The sequence below is a fragment of the Salvelinus namaycush genome, chromosome 12 (genome assembly GCF_016432855.1).
Source record: "Salvelinus namaycush isolate Seneca chromosome 12, SaNama_1.0, whole genome shotgun sequence".
Lineage (NCBI taxonomy): Eukaryota > Metazoa > Chordata > Actinopteri > Salmoniformes > Salmonidae > Salvelinus > Salvelinus namaycush.
The window spans coordinates 49,710,551-49,727,828 of NC_052318.1; the positions used below are offsets into that span (position 1 = coordinate 49,710,551).

The 17,278-nt window shown below is 43.4% G+C and overlaps 1 protein-coding gene across 1 annotated transcript in view; it reads left to right on the forward strand.

Moving 5' to 3' along the window:
• adamts8a (ADAM metallopeptidase with thrombospondin type 1 motif, 8a) overlaps positions 1-16,799 on the forward strand; it is a 28,738-nt gene extending 11,939 nt beyond the window's left edge. Inside the window, exons 3-10 of the mRNA XM_039006184.1 lie at positions 7,738-7,977; positions 9,040-9,172; positions 9,463-9,630; positions 11,602-11,906; positions 14,664-14,850; positions 15,348-15,520; positions 15,686-15,861; positions 16,067-16,799. Coding sequence (XP_038862112.1) covers positions 7,738-7,977; positions 9,040-9,172; positions 9,463-9,630; positions 11,602-11,906; positions 14,664-14,850; positions 15,348-15,520; positions 15,686-15,861; positions 16,067-16,799 — 2,115 coding nt within the window. The remainder of the gene's footprint in view (positions 1-7,737; positions 7,978-9,039; positions 9,173-9,462; positions 9,631-11,601; positions 11,907-14,663; positions 14,851-15,347; positions 15,521-15,685; positions 15,862-16,066) is intronic.
• The last annotated feature ends 479 nt before the right edge of the window (positions 16,800-17,278 follow it).

Sequence of the window (17,278 nt, forward strand, 5' to 3'; positions counted from 1 at the left end):
ATTCTGAAAGAGCTCCAGAGTTCCTCTGTGGAGATGGGAGAACTTTCCAGAAGGACAACCAGCTCTACAGCGCTCCACCAATCAGGTCCTTATGGTAGAGTGGCCAGACGGAATTCACTCCTCAGTAAAAGGCACATGATAGCCCGCTTGGAGTTTGCCAAAAGGCACCTATAGACTCTCAGACCATGAGAAACAAGATCCTCTAAACAAGATCCTTTGGTCTGATTAAACCAAGATTGATCTCTTTGAACTCTCAAAGTACTGAGTAAAGGGTCTGAATACTTATGTAAATGTAATATTTCAGTTTTTATTTTTAATACATTTGCAAAAATGTTGCTTTGTCATTATGGGGTATTGTGTGTAGATTGATGAAGGGAAAAAAACTATCAAATCTATTTTATAATAAGGCTGTAACGTAAGAAAATGTGGAAAAAGTCAAGGGGTCTGAAAACTTTCCGAATGCACTGTAGAGACACAGGACATTCTTATTTAATTCATAGGACATTTGAACAGCATTTAATCATACAAGCACATCCATATTTTTAACACTTCATATGTTGACAATCTGTATATAATTTCATTCATAGGACATTTGAATTTGAACATTTAATCATACAAACACAACCAGATTTTTTTTACACTTCCTATGTAAAAAATCTGCATAGAATTTCATTAATAGGAAATTTGAAAAGCATTTAATCATAAAAATAAAAATGTTTTTTTTACACTTCATACAGTGCCTTCAGAAACCACATTATTCTGTATTCCTACCCCTTGACTTGTTCAACATTTGTTGTGTAACAGCCTTTTTTTCTCACTCATTTACACACAATACTCCAAAATTACAAAGTTAATACATTGTTTTAGAAAATTTTGCAAATGTATTGAAAATGAGATACAGAAATATCTAATTTATATAAGTATTCACACCCCTGAGAAAATACTTTGTAGAAGCACCTTTGGCAGCGATTACAGCTATGAGTCTTTCTGGGTAAGTCTCTAAGAGCTTTCCACACCAGAATTGTGCAACATTTGCCCATTAGTCAGAATTCTTCAAGCTGTGTCAAATTGGTTGGTGATCATTGCTAAGCAACCATTTACAGGTCTTGCCATAGATTTTTAAGTAGATTTAAGTCAAAACTGTAACTCGGCCATTCAAGAACATTCACATTCACCAAGCTTCTTGGTAAGCAACTCCAGTGTAGATTTGGTCTTGTGTTTTAGGTTATTGTCCTGCTGAAAGGGGAATTCATCTCTCAGTGTGTAAAAGCAGACTGAACCAGGTTTTCCTCTAGGATTTTGCCTGTGCTTATCCATTTATTTTTTATCCTGAAAAACTCCCCAGTCTTTAACGATTACAAGAATACCCATAACATATTGCAGCCACCACTATGGTTGAAAATATGGAGAAGGCTAGTCAGTAACGTGTTGTACTCAATTTGCCCCAAACATAACACTTCGTATTCAGGACAAGAAGTGCATTGCTTTCCCACATTTTTTGCAGTATTACTTTAGTGCCTGGTTAGAAACAGGATGCATGTTTTGGAATATTTTTCTTCTGTACAGGCTTCCTTATTTTCCCTCTGTCAATGTGGTTATTATTTTGGAGTAACTACAATGTTGTTGATCCATCCTCAGTTTTCTCTTATCACAGCCATTAAACTCTGTAATTATTTTAAAGTCACTGTCACCTAATGGTGAAATCCCTGAATGGTTTCCTTCCTCTCCGGCAACTGAGTTAGGAAGGACGCCAGTAGTGACTGGGTGTATTGACACACCATCCAAAGTGTAATTAATAACCTCACCATGCTCAAAGGGATATTCAATGTCTGCTTTTAAATTTTTACCCATCTACCAATAGGTGCCCTTCTTTGCGAGGCATTGGAAAACCTCCCTGGTCTTCGTGGTTGAATCTCTGTTTAAAATTCACTGCATCACTGAAGGACCTTACAGATAACTGTATGCATATCAGCAGCATACCACCATGCATACCACTGCTGGCTTACTTCTGAAGCTACACAGGGTTGGTCCTGGTCAGTCCCTGGATGGGAGACCAGATTCTGCTGGAAGTGGTGTTGGAGGGCAAGTAGGAGGCACTCTTTCCTCTGGTCTAAACAATGCCCCAGGGCAGTGTAGGGTACTGTCTTTTGGATGGGATGTTAAACAGGTGTCCTGACTCTCTGAGGTCATTAAAGATCCCATGGCACTTATTGTAAGAGTAGGGGTGTTAACCCTGGTGTCCTGGCTAAATTCCCAATCTGGCCCTCAAACCATCATGGTCACCTAATAATCCCCAGTTTTCAATTGGCTCATTCATCCCTCCTCCTCTCCCCTGTAACTATTCCCCAGGTTGTTGCTGTAAATGAGAATGTGTTCTGAGTCAACTTACCTGGTAAAATAATGGATAAATAAATAAATAAAAAATGTGTGGGGGTACTGAGATGAGGCAGTCATTAAAAAATCATGTTGAACACTATTATTGCACACGGAGTGAGTCCGGGCAACATATGTGACTGGGTGAGCAAATTTTTACTCCCTAACTTATTTAGGCTTGCCATAACAAAGGGGTTGAATACTTATTGACTCAATACATTTCAGCTTTTCATTTTCAATTAATTTGTAAAAATGTTTAAAAAAACATCTCATTTTGACATTACAAGTTATTGTGTGTATGCCAGTGACAAAAAAAGCTCAATTTAATAAATTTTAAATTACAAGTACACAGCATATGAAGAGGATGGGTACATTTTTATGTGTTCTGTGTCCTGATTGACCATATTTGGCTGAACAAAGCCACAAGGCTCAGATGGTTAATTATCTGGTTGGAAAACCAAACATTGAAAGTTCAAACCCCACATGTGCAGTTTGTCAGCATATGAAGAGTAATACAGATAGTTGTGTTTGTATGATTAAATACTGTTCAAATGTCCTGTGAATTCAATTAAAAAGCCATGTGTCTCTATATCATCAAATTTGATTGGTCACATACACATGGTTAGCAGATGTTAATGCGAGTGTAATGAAATGCTTGTGCTTCTAGTTCTGACCATGCAGTAATATCTAACAAGTAATCTAACAATTTCACAACAACTACCTTATACACACAAGTGTAAAGGAATGAATAAGAATATGTACATACAAATATATGGATGAGCGATGGCCGTGCGGCATAGGCAAGATGCAGTTGATGGTATAGAATACAGTATATACATATGAGATGAGGAATGTAGGGTATGTAATGATTATATAAAGTGGCATTGTTTAAAGTGACTAGTAAAGTGACTAGTGATACATTTACTACATCCAATTTTTTATTATTAAAGTGGCTAGAGATTTGAGTCAGTATGTTGGCAGCAGCCACTCAATGTTAGTGATGGCTGTTTAACAGTCTGATGGCCTTGAGATAGAAGCTGTTTTTCAGTCTCTCGGTCCCAGCATTGATGCACCTATACTGACCTCGCCTTCTAGATGATAGCGGGGTGAACAGGCAGTGGCTCGGGTGGTTGTTGTCCTTGATGATCTGTTTGGCCTTCCTGTGACATCGGGTGGTGTAGGTGTCCTGGAGGGCAGGTAGTTTGCCCCCGGTGATGCGTTGTGCAGACCTCACTACCCTTTGGAGAGCCTTACGGTTGTGGGCGAAGCAGTTGCTGGACCAGGCGGTGATACAGACCGACAGGATGCTCTTGATTGTGCATCTGTAAAAGTTTGTGAGTGTTTTCGGGGACAAGTCCAATTTCTTCAGCCTTCTGAGGTTGAAGAGGCGTTGTTGCGCCTTCTTCACCACGCTGTCTGTGTGGGTGGACCATTTCAGTTTGTCTGTGATGTGTAAGCAGAGGAACGTAAAACTTTCCACCTTCTCCACTACTGTCCCGTCAATGTGGATAGGGGGGTGCTCCCTCCGCTGTTTCCTGAAGTCCACGATCATCTCCTTTGTTTTGTTGACGTTGAGTGAGAGGTTATTCTCCTGACACCACACTCCGAGGGTCCTCACCTCCTCCCTGTAGACCGTCTCGTCGTTGTTGGTAATCAAGCTGTAGTGGTAGGCTTGATGTTTTGAGTTGGAGGCGATGTTTGATGTTTGAGTTGGAGCGATGTTTGATGTTTGAGTTGGAGGCGTGCATGGCCACGCAGTCATGGGTGAACAGGGAGTACAGGAGAGGGCTGAGAACGCACCCTTGTGGGGCCCCAGTGTTGAGGATCAGTGGGGTGGAGATGTTGTTTCCTACCCTCACCACCTGGGTGCGGCCCGTCAGAAAGTCCAGGACCCAGTTGCACAGTGCGGGGTCAAGGCCCAGGGTCTCGAGCTTAATGACGAGTTTGGAAGGTACTATGGTGTTAAATGCTGAGCTGTAATCGATGAACAGCATTCTTACATAGGTATTCCTCTTGTCCAGATGGCTAGGGCAGTGAGCAATGAGATTGGGATTGCGTCGTCTGTGGACCTATTGGGGCGGTAGGCAAATTGGAGTGGGTCTAGGGTGTCAGGTAGGATGGAGGTGATATGATCCTTGACTAGTCTCTCAAAGCACTTCATGATGACGGAAGTGAGTGCTACGGGGCAATAATAGTTTAGCTCAGTTACCTTAGCTTTCTTGGGAACAGGAACAATGGTGGCCCTATTGAAGCATGTGGGAACAGCAGACTGGGATAGGGATTGATTGAATATGTCCGTAAATACACCAGCCAGCTGGTCTGCGCATGCTCTGAGGACGCAGCTAGGGATGCCGTCTGGTGTTAACCCTTGCGAGGGTTAACACGTTTAAATGTTTTACTCACGTTGGCTGCGGTGAAGGAGAGCCCGCAGGTTTTGGTAGCGGAACCTGTCAGTGGCACTGTATTGTCCTCAAAGCGAGCAAAGACGTTTTTTAGTTTATCTGGGAGCAAGACTTCGGTGTCCGCGATAGGGATGGTTTTCTTTTAGTAATCCGTGATTGACTGTAGACCCTGCCACATATGTCTCGTCTCTGAGCCGTTGAATTGCGACTCTACTTTGTCTCTATACTGACGCTTAGCTTGTTTGATTGCCTTGCGGAGGGAATAGCTACACTGTTTGCATTCGGTCATGTTCCCGGTCGCCTTGCCATGATTAAAAACAGTGGTTTGCGCTTTCAGTTTTGCGCGAATGCTGCCATCAATCCACGGTTTCTGGTTGGGGAAGGTTTTAATAGTCACCGTGGCTACAACATCACCGATGCACTTGCTAAAAAACTCGCTCACCGAATCAGAGTATACATCAATGTTGTTGTCTGAGGCTATCCGGAACATATCCCAGTCCGCGTGATCGAAGCAATCTTGAAGCGTATAATCAGATTGGTTGGACCAGTGTTGAACAGATTTGAGCATGGGCGTTTCCTGTTTTAGTTTCTGTCTATAGGCTGGGAGCAACAAAATGGAGTCGTGGTCAGATTTGCCGAAAGGAGGGCGAGGGAGAGCTTTGTATGCATCGCGGAAGTTAGAGTAGCAATAATCCAGATTGCTGCCAGCCTAGGTTGCGCATTCGATATGCTAATAAAATTTAGGGAGCCTTTATTTCAGATTAGCTTTGTTAAAATCCCCAGCTACAATAAATGCAGCCTCAGGATATGTGGTTTCCAGTTTACATAGAGTCCAATGAAGTTCTTTCAGGGCCGTCGATATGTCTGCTTGGGAGAGATATACACGGCTGTGATTATAATCGAAGAGAATTCTCTTGTTAGATAATGCGGTCGGCATTTGATTGTAAGAAATGCTAGGTCAGGTGAACAAAAGGACTTGAGTTCCTGTATGTTGTCATGATCACACCACGACTCGTTAATCATAAGGCATACACCCCCGCCTTTCTTCTTACCAGAGAGATATTTGTTTCTGTCGGTGCGTTGATAACGTATCCCGAGTGAGCCATGTTTCCGTGAAGCAGAGAATGTTACAATCTCTGATGTCTCTCTGGAAGGCAACCCTTGCTCGAGTTATATAGTTATACTATATAGTCTTCAAATGTAATTTGGCATTACATCTGGAGAGAAGCATAATTTGAATGTTTTCCAATATGCTTTAAGGAGCTACACCTTTGCATGCTGAGAATGTTTTGTTAATATTAGGTCAAACTTAAATATAATTTTCCTAAGCCTCAAAGACAAGGTACAATGTATATTATGTGAACATCAAAGGAATATTATATTAAACCTAAAACAAATGTGCTATGAACGTCATAAAAATTGACTTATTTCATTCTTACAACACTAAGGGAATGTCCTGTGCAGCGTAACTTAAACGTTGTATGAATGTCATCACAACTGAGCATATTTTCTGTTTTGAGAAGTTATCTCTTGTAATGTACCCACACTGTTCCCACAACTTAATTAAATATTCTGGGAACCTTTTAAAGAACTCAGAAAGTCTGTTCTGTCAACATTCTTGCAACATCAAAGGAATGTTTTGTACACCCTGATACCAACGTTGTCTAAATGTCAGCACAACTGGACAGTTGTTGTGTTTTGGGAACCTACAGTATCTCCTGTCATATCCACACAATGTTACCACAACCTAAATACATATTTTAGGAATTTTTAAAGAACATAAAATGTGTTGTGGGAATGTTCATGCAACACCAACAAATGTGTTTTGCAACCGAATAGAAGTAGTGTAATCAAATCAAATCAAATTGTATTTGTCACATGCGGCGAATACAACCTTACAGTGAAATGCTTACTTGCAAGCCCTTAACCAACAATGCAGTTTTAAGAAAAATAAGTGTTAAGAAAGTATTTACTAAATAAACTGAAGTAAAAAAAGAAGAAAAATAGAAAATAACAAATAATTAAAGGGCAACAATAAAATAACAGTAGCGAGACTATATACAGGGGGTACAGAGTCAATGTGCCGGGACACAGGTTTGTCGAGTTAATTGAGGTAATAGGTACATGTAGGTAGAAGTAAAGTGACTATGCATGGATAATAAACAGAGAGTAGCAGCAGCGTAAAAGGGTAGCCATTTGATTAGCTGTTCAGGAGTCTTATGGCTTGGGGGTAGAATCTGTTAAGAAGCTCCGGTACCATGCGGTAGCAGAGAGAACAGTCTATGACTATGGTGGCTGGAGTCTTTGGCATTTTTTAGGGCCTCCCTCTGACACCGCCTGGTATAGAGGTCCTAGATGACAGGAAGCTTGGCCCCAGTGATGTACTGGGCCATACGCACTACCCTCTGTAGTGCCATGCAGTCGAAGGCCGAGCTGTTACCATACCAGGCGGTGATGCAACCGGTCAGGATGCTCTCTTCCCACAACCTAATGAAACATCCTGGGAACCTTTAAAGAACAGATTAAATGTGTTCTAGGAACGTTCTTGCAACATCAGGTGAATGTTTTATATGAACACGACTGGACATTAGCCGTGACCGAACAAATGTCCTGGGAACCAGAATCAATTTTGGTTTGCTTGGTTTGTACTGTATGTTCATCATATTCAGTACATGCATTGAGTTGATGAGTTCATGTTGCCTTGCTCACCATGTCATTGCAGAAAACGTTTTGCCTTTAGCTAAAAGTGAACTGTTAGTGAACTGTTGAGTGTTTCAGGTCATTGTTGCCCATGCTTCCACATGTGCTTCCAGTCGCTCATTTGGTTAAAACATGGTGCTGGCAACACCAGGGTTCGATTCCCGCATGAGCCACATTTCCGTTAATATATGTGTCACTGTCAATGCTGACAGTTCTACTAAATGGCCATATTACAAGGCACATCTCTCTCTTCCCTCGAAAGCACTACCTGCTGACTCTGATGGCAGTGGCGGCGCGGGTCTACCACCACCCCAGTCTGAAGAACTCAGTGAGCCTGGTGGTTGTGAAGATGCTGGTGGTGGAGGACGAAGATGTAGGGCCCCAGGTGTCCAGCAACGGAGGAATGGCCCTCAGGAACTTCTGTAACTGGCAGCAGCTCTTCAACCCCTCCAGCCAGAGGCACCTGGAACACTACGATACGGCCATCTTATTCACCAGACAGGTGAGAACATAGAACGTTAGACATTCCATCTCAATCACCCAGCACACTACGACACAACTATCCAATTCACCAGACAGGTGAGATGAACCCTATTACCCGTTTACTCTCTTGTGCTGACCACACAGTACTAGCTCAAATATTTTATTTTAACATTGTCCTTTTCAGTATGGTTCCAGCAACTATGGTGGATGCAAAACCAGGCCATGCTCGGTGCAGCTTGGTTTGGCTCTGTTTAGTGTGAAAAGCAGGCACGTGCACAGATAGGGTGGCACGTGCACAGATAGGGCTCCACCTGTGCAGCAGAGGAGGCTGCTGAGGGGAGAACGGCTCATAATAATGGCCGGAACGGCACAAATGGAATGGCATCAAACACTGTATGTATTTGATGTATTTGATATATATTATATATATATGTATTTGATGCCATTCCACCTATTACGCTCCAGCCATTACCACCAGCCCATTCTCCCAAATGAAGGTGCCATCAACCTCCTGTGTTCTGCAGAGCACATGCCCCTTTGCCCTTCCAGTCTCCAAAGTACCCTTTTGGATTGTGGTATAATTTGGGGGAGGCCTATCTGTAAGTGTAACTGAAACTAGAGCTTAAATGGCCTTGTTAATACTGAATCCCCCTTCACTGTGTGCTTTAGATACCACACAGTTACATTTCCTTTCTCCCCAAATCTACTGGTTGCCATGTATTTGCTTCATTTTACGATGGAAACACTGACAAATATGTTTTGCTGGCAAGAGCTTCACTTTTAGGGGGAAAACCCCCTCTGTCTGGAACAAACGTAGCAATGTCTGGATATCAGTGTCTGAAATGTGTCCCTCCTCTTCCTACTCTCCCTACTCCCCTAGCCCTTTTCCTCTCCTCTCCTCTCCTCTCCTCTCCTCTCCTCTCCTCTCCTCTCCTCTCCTCTCCCTCTACCCCATATAGGATATCTATGGGCAGATGAGTTGTGAGATGCCTACTACTCTTGCCCTTTTTCTCTCATCTTGTCCTCTTTCCCGTGTTGTGATAAAGTCCTCATGCCCTCTCTCTCTGTACCCCCTATGCAGGACATCTGTGGTCAGAGGAGCTGTGACACCCTGGGGGTGGCTGACGTGGGCACCATGTGTGACCCCAAGAGAAGCTGCTCTGTGATAGAGGATAACGGTCTTCAGGCCGCCTACACCGTGACACACGAGCTAGGTATGTTAATACTCAATAGAAATACGAGCGTGGTATGTTACAGTAACACACTATGGAACAAACGGCATGCTTGTGTGTTTCCTATCTCAGAAGGTATGACACTTTAGTAAAAGGCCAATGTGGATGGATGTCCAGTACTTCTCCTGAGTCACTTGTCATGGCTGTCCTGCTTTGCCTCTTGTTTTCACCACGGAACCATCCGGCGAGCTTAAATGAGAACAAAGTTAGAAAAGTACATGATGTAAGCCATACGTCGGCTCTCAGCGGCACCTTCTTCTTTATCTCCTCAGGTCATGTACTCAGCATGCCTCATGACGACTCTAATAACTGTATCAGATGGTTCGGACACCTGGATGGGCCACACATGATGGCGTCTGTGTTCTTTAGCCTCAACGAGACTTTGCCATGGTCGCCATGTAGCGCCCGCTATGTCACAGAGTTCTTCGACAATGGATACGGTAGGATAACTTACCCTTTTAAACCTTTTTATCCCAGTGCTTTCTTCTCTACTCTTTTATTCTATTCTCTCTAACCACTGTATCAAGTGTCGATGTATTGAGTCAGATGTATTGGCTGGAATCATGATTCCCCCGATGCACTACTTACTACACAGAAACATAATTGTATCGACAGTTTGTTCTTATTGGTTAACATGTGGTTCCCAGCTTTCATTTGGTTTTGGTCATGAGGTAGCATTCCAGACAAACTGAATCTGAGTAAAAACAGTTTGCGGTTGCATTAAGTTTGAATAACAGTTTTGAGACATTTGTCCTAAAGGGCCATAGGCTGTTATTATGCAGTTAATAGAAACCTGCCACAGAGAGTGTGCTATGTAATTTAGGACTCAGAGAGTGGGGAGAAATCCCTATATAATATGAACCCCTAACATTTCACAAGTTTATTTTATTCCTCTCTCTTTTTAAAAAGCCCATTCTGCCTAAACTCGCTCCATCAACCACTATTTATGGTCTCTGAAAACCACTATTTGTAATTTTGCTGAGAGTGTCCAAACTAACAGTCCTTGGAGAGTAAGCTCCTCTCTCTTTGCAGTGAGAGGCTCTTCTCTTCACTTCTGTCTGCTCATGGCAGCGCAGAGACACAGACAGCACAGTAATAATTCAGATGACACACACACACACACAGCAGACATGCCTGAGATTGCTGGGAGAAGGCATCTCAAGATTGATGTTCCTGCTCCTGGAATGGAAGATATCAAATCTAAGGCAAAGCAGATATTTGTGTTGCGAAATAGCATACATTTTTCTCAGTCAATGTTTTAATCCCCCATCGATATTTCAGTCTCCACTTTGATTTCTCTCTCAAATTCAAAAATTCAAGTTGCTTTATTGGCATGAAAAAAACATTGCGTCAATATTGCCAAAGCAACAATATACACAATATACATTGTAATAAAATAGTCTCTCTGTCTCTCTCTCTCTCTCTCTGTTTCTCTGACTCATCTGCTGGTGAGTCACACATTCCAGCTTTAACAACTGTTTTCCCTCACAGAGAAGAGAAAATGAGTGTAGCCAAGCACATGTTGTCTTTACCGGCCTTGCCACAGATATATAGTGAACTGATGTTGCAGAATTCTCCTCTGTTAAAGGGGCCATACCACTAAAAAGATCTAACAAAATAGGATTAAGCAACATACTGTACCAGGGCAGAGAGGCAGTAACTCTTCTGTCCGACATGCACATCAATGCCAAGAGTTAAAGTATATTTTTCTACATAAGAGTTCATGAAGAAAAGCTGCTTCAAAAGCCTAAAGTTAAATGTAATGTTTGGCAGTGATCTACAACTATTTCTATCACCCGATTCAGCCACTGGATATGGTGTTACCTTCCGGCAACAGAATCTTTAGAGGCAAAGAATGTATCTTCCCGTTAAACACATCTTTGTGTATTTGGCCATTTCATTCTGCTATGAAAATAGCCCCCTCAAGCTAAACCTGTTGTAGACCTGTTTTAGGTTTGCAAAAAAAATAAACATAACAGTCAAAATTTCACGTGCTTCAGGCGGACTGGCACCCAGTTGCAGTTGTCGTTTCCTGGTGACTGATAGAAGAGGAACGTGTGTTCCCACCTTCATCAGAGCTTTTTAGCCCCCCCCAGGTCTTCTTAACACCTTCAGTATAATACAGTACTGTATGTACAGGTCTCCAAATGTCAGTCACTGACTAACACGTCCTCCAGATCTTATTGACATTTTGTCACCCCTGAGTTTACTGGAACGTTCACGCCTGCTGTTGTGTCTGTGCCTGTTTGCTTATGTAGCTAGACCATCGTTGTATACAATCAGTTATTCTCAACTGACTCAATAAATACAAAATGCGTCTCTTTCCCAGGTGACTGTCGGCTGATCTAGAAAGGGCCAAGTAAATCAATTTGATTGACTGATTTGTGCCTGCTTATGTTCCTCTCTCCCAGGTGACTGTCTGTTGGATCCTCCAGAGCGGACTCTCCCTCTCCCTGTTGATCCCCCTGGTGCCTCCTACAACCTGGACCGTCAGTGCCAGCAGGCCTTCGGGGAGGAGTTCACCCTGTGTCCGGACACCCCAGAAGACCAGACTTGCAGCCAGCTGTGGTGCCGGGAGGAGGGCCAGCCACACTGCACCACCCGGAACGGCAGCCTGCCCTGGGCTGATGGCACGCTCTGCTGGGCTGGGGCTGGGACCAACACCACCTGTCAGGGAGGTGTCTGTGCTGCAGTGACTGATCAGCAGAAAAGAGAGGTACTATATGTACAGTTGAAGTCGGAAGTTTACATACACTTAGGTTGGAGTCATTAAAACTCGATTTTCAACCACTCCACAAATTTCTTGTTAACAAACTATAGTTTTGGCAAGTCGGTTAGGACATCTACTTTGTGCATGACACAAGTAATTTTTCCAGACAGATTATTTCACTTATAATTCACTGTATCACAATTCCAGTGGGTCAGAAGTTACATACACTAAGTTGACTGTGCCTTTAAACAGCTTGGGAAATTCCAGAAAATTATGTCAGGGCTTTAGAAGCTTCTGATAGGCTAATTGACATAATTTGATTCAATTGGAGGTGTACCTGTGGATGTATACAAGGCCTATATTCAAGCTCAGTGCCTCTTTGCTTGACATCATGGGAAAATCTAAAGAAATCAGCCAAGACCTCAGAAAAAAAATTGTAGACCTCCACAGGTCTGGTTCATCCTTTGGAATCAAGTTCCAAATGCCTGAAGGTACCATCATCTGTACAAATAATAGTACGCAAGTATAAATACCATGGGACCACGCAGCCGTCACACCACTCAGGAAGGAGACGCGTTCTGTCTCCTAGAGATGAATGTACTTTGTTGCGAAAAGTGCATATCAATCCCAGAACAACAGCAAAGGACCTTGTGAAGATGCTGGAGGAAACAGGTACAAAAGTATCTACATCCACAGTAAAACCAGTCCTATATCGACATAACCTGAAAGGCCGCTCAGCAAGGAAGAAGCCACTGCTCCAAAACCGCCATAAAAAAGCCAGACTACAGTTTGCAACTGCACATGGGGACAAAGATTGTACTTTTTGGAGAAATGTCCTCTGGTCTGATGAAACAAAAATAGAAATGTTTGGCCATAATGACCATTGTTATGTTTGGAGGAAAGAGTTGGGAGGCTTGCAAGCCAAAGAACACCATCCCAACCGTGAAGCACAGGGGTGGCAGCATCATGTTGTGGGGGTGCATTGCTGTAGGAGGGACTGGTGCACTTGGCATCACGAGGATGAGGCATCACGAGGCATCACGAGGATGGAAAATTATGTGGATATTTTGAAGCAGCATCTCAAGACATCAGTCAGGAAGTTAAAGCTTTGTTGCAAATGGGTCTTCCAAATAGACAATGACCCTAAGCATACTTCCAAAGTTGTGACAAAATGGCTTAAGGACAACAAAGTCAAGGTATTGGAGTGGCCATCACATAGCCCTTACCTCAATCCCATCGAAAATTTGTGGGCAGAACTGAAAAAATGTGTGCAAGCAAGGAGACCTACAAACCTGACTCAGTTACACCAGCACTGTCAGGAGGAATGGGCCAAAATTCACCCAACTTATTGTGGGAAGCTTGTGGAAGGCTAACTGAAACGTTTGACCCAAGTTAAACAATTTAAAGGCAATGCTACCAAATACTGATTGAGTGTACATTTAACATTTACATTTAAGTCATTTAGCAGACGCTCTTATCCAGAGCGACTTACAAATTGGATGTAAACTTCTGACCCACAGGGAATATGATGAAAGAAATAAATGCTGAAATAAATCACTCTCTACTAATATTCTGACATTTCACATCATTAAAATAAAGTGGTGGTCCTAACTGACCTAACACAGGGAATTTTTACTAGGATTAAATGTCAGGAATTGTGAAAAACTGAGTTTAAATGTATTAGGCTAAGGTATATGTAAACTTCCGACTTCAACTGTATTCTGAACCATTCTGATTCTCGCTCTGTCTGAGTGACTGGCTAAATCCTCCATCCTTTTTTATAGGGATCGGATGATTGTGTCTGAGGCACTAACTCCTCCAGGCACTAACTGATTGTGAGGCACTAACTGATTGTGTGATTTATGAACCCTCTTACCTGCCTGAAAAAAATATGTTTAAATAGGCTACCTCAACGATTTACTATCTACTTCTGCTTTTTGTATGTAGTGTTTATGTCATAGCCTACAGGATTTCTCTCTTGTAGTCTTTCTCTTCTGACTTTCTCTCTCTTGCGCTCTGTTTCTCTCACCGTCTACACTTGACCATGACAGGTATTATTTCTTTTCACTGCTTTGGTGAGAGACAGTTTCTGGCTCCCGTCTGTTTCAATACTTCATCTTCAGAAATAGAATGTAGTCTCATTTTGTCATGTGCCCCCATCCGGCCCTGGCCCTATGCCAGGCCCCAGCACCAGCCATGTCGCGTGGCAGCTGAAAATAATAAATCCCTGTCTTATTCAGACCCCCAAATGTCAGTCTGAGGGCCCGGCTTAGTATATTTGGTTCAGGCCTTTAAAAAGTAAGTATATTTAAAAACAGCCAGGCCTATTCCAAGGGACTAGCTTGTGATTCCAGACACTCTGGCTGTTAGAGGAGTTGTTGCAGCCAACTCGTAAAAGCCCCCGAGAAATGAAATGCTGTGTCTTAGTAGCACATGCCAGGAGCTGTGAGTACGCACAAGAGGCAGTTACACGCGTGGCAGACTGCAGGCCAGGCCACTATGTGCCACAAGAGATGCCAAACTAAAAAACCCTAACCAAGCAAAGAAAAACTCTTGTTAAGACTGCCATGTAGTAATTGTTTTCAAATGACATGGGTAGGGAATATCATTACTGAGCATAGAGATTCCATTTTTTTGTAGTGTGAATCATTTCATTTCACATGTTCACTCAAAGCCTGTAAACTTTGTGACAACTGTTGAAGGGTTCTAAACACAATTTCATTGATTGAATTACTGATTGATCTGTCTGGTTGTATCTTGTAGGAGCCTGTGGACGGAGGGTGGGGTGTGTGGGGCCCCTGGGGGTCGTGCTCCAGGTCATGTGGCGGAGGGGTGGAGTTTTCCCAGAGAGAATGCACTGATCCCAAGCCACAGAACGGAGGAGCATACTGTGCGGGACAGAGAGCCAAGTACCAGACTTGTCACATACAGGCCTGCCAAGATGAGCATGGTAAATTAACACTAACAATGAATCACTATATCCAAATTAATAACTGATCAATATATCCACACCTCAACAATCACATTGGGCGGGCACCCAAGCACAGACACACACACACATACACATGCGAACACACGCACTCTACACACACGTACACATGGATTTTGTATTGTAGATATGAGGTAGTAAAGTAGTAGCCTGATGGTACACACTTAATGTGTTGTGAAAAGTGTTATGAAATGTAATGTCATGTAATATTTTTTAATTGTATATAACTGCCTTAATATTGCCTTGGCAGCAGCTAATGGGGATCCTTAATAAACACAAATACATCTTCCATATGGTGCATGGCAATGATAGCATTTCAAATGTATACAGTTGGCATTATCACATACAGTATAGATACAAGGCTAGTTTAATTGGTAGTATAAGAGTTTCCTTGACATGCTGGGAATGTCATCAGTAGAGATAGGATTGATAATGATATGCCATGTTCGTTTTCCCAGGTAAGAGCTTCAGAGATGAGCAGTGTGAGAAGTACAACAGCGACCGATACCTGGACATGCATGGGAACATGAAGCAGTGGATCCCCAAGTACAACGGCGTCTCACCACGGGACAGGTGCAAACTGTTCTGCAGGGCAAGGGGCAGCAATGAATTCAAAGTCTTTGAGGCCAAGGTAGCTATAACTCTACTCAAATTTGAAATAGTTCCCAGCTGGTTGAAATTACGTCATTATAACCAGAAACCAGTTTTTTGATCACTGAGTTGATTCATTATCAACTTTACAGTGCTCTAGGAGTTTAGGCTAATACTTCGCATCATTTTTCTATGTCGTTTCAAGGTTGTTGATGGCACCACCTGTGGCCCAGACACCACCTCCATCTGTGTCCAGGGACAGTGCGTCAAAGCTGGCTGCGACCAGGTGATCGGCTCCAGTGTGAAGCTGGACAAATGTGGCATGTGTGGGGGTGATGGAACAACCTGCAGGAAGATCACTGGATCGATGAATAAAGCCATGTGAGTCAAATAAATATATTCCGGATTCAATTCCTTTGAGGGCAGTGTTGTCTCTCTAAAATCGTGAAAATGGCTGACTGATTCACGTCTTTCCAAGATGATTCTGATGTTATAGAAAGCATTAAAATGCCGGTCATGGAAAGCCATTAGCAAGTATAAGCTTTCAACTGAAACGTTCCTCTTGTCTTAATTTAATTCAACACAGATTCGGCTACAACGACATTGTGACCATTCCGGCCGGGGCCACCAACATCGACATCAAGCAAAAGAGCCACCGCGGGATCAAACACGACGGCAACTACCTGGCCTTGAAGACAGAGGTTTCCTACATCCTGAACGGGAATTTCTCTGTGTCCACAGCAGAGCAGGACATCCCAGTCCTGGGCGCCGTACTCCGGTATAGTGGTTCCTCCACCACCCTGGAGAGGCTCTTGAGTTACCAGAAGCTCCGACAGGCAGTCACTGTCCAACTCCTGTCCACAGCCGGAGACGCCTCTCCCCCTAGGGTCAAGTACACCTTTTTCCTCCCCAGGGATGTCCCCTTCACCAAGCCTGGAGCTGAGGGTAGAGCTTCGCTACATGCGATTCTGCCACTAGGGGGCTCAGAGTGGGCTCTGGGGGAGTGGTCCGAGTGCTCCAAGAGCTGCGGCTCAGGTTGGTCAAGAAGGAACATAGAGTGCCGGGATGGGGCAGGCACCCTGTCCTTCTCTTGTGATGAGGACCTGCGGCCGGCAGACATCCGGCCGTGTGGGGACCTGCCCTGCCCTGTCTGGCAGATGGGTCCCTGGTCGGCATGCTCAAGGACATGTGGTGTGGGGGTGCGCCATCGAAGCGTGCTGTGTATTGACTACACCGGTAAGATGGTGGAGCTAGGGAAATGTAATCTCGCCAAGAGGCCAGGGGTGGTTTCTTCAGAGTGCAGCTACCAGGACTGCTGAGTCTGTGCTGATAAAGCAGAAAGGGAAAGGGCAGTTGGTGGCAGTGGTGGGATCCGAGGCCGAGGGAAGTAGTGTAGGAAGCTAGTTAGTTAGTCAACTAACCAATGCACAACCCTTTCCCAACCACCACAACCATGCTTCAGAGACAAGCAGGGAAGCTAGACTAATCAAGAGTGGTCGGTTCACTATATCAACCAGAACCAAAACTGTGGTTTGGCTTGGTTGTAGAAATATTTCACATTTGATAGATTAACTTAATTATTTCAATGTTTATTTCCTTGATGATGTCATAGCTTCAAAACAACTATTGGCGGTTTGTTTTCCAACAGAGATCTACCTCAAAGGATGTAAAAATAATCAACTATCACTCCTTAACCTGACGTTTCTGTTTGCATCTAGCTTAACACATTATCAAAGGCACATCTTACCTTTCCACAAATGCTGCTGATATGCCGCTGGAGTGGTTGAATACCACTATC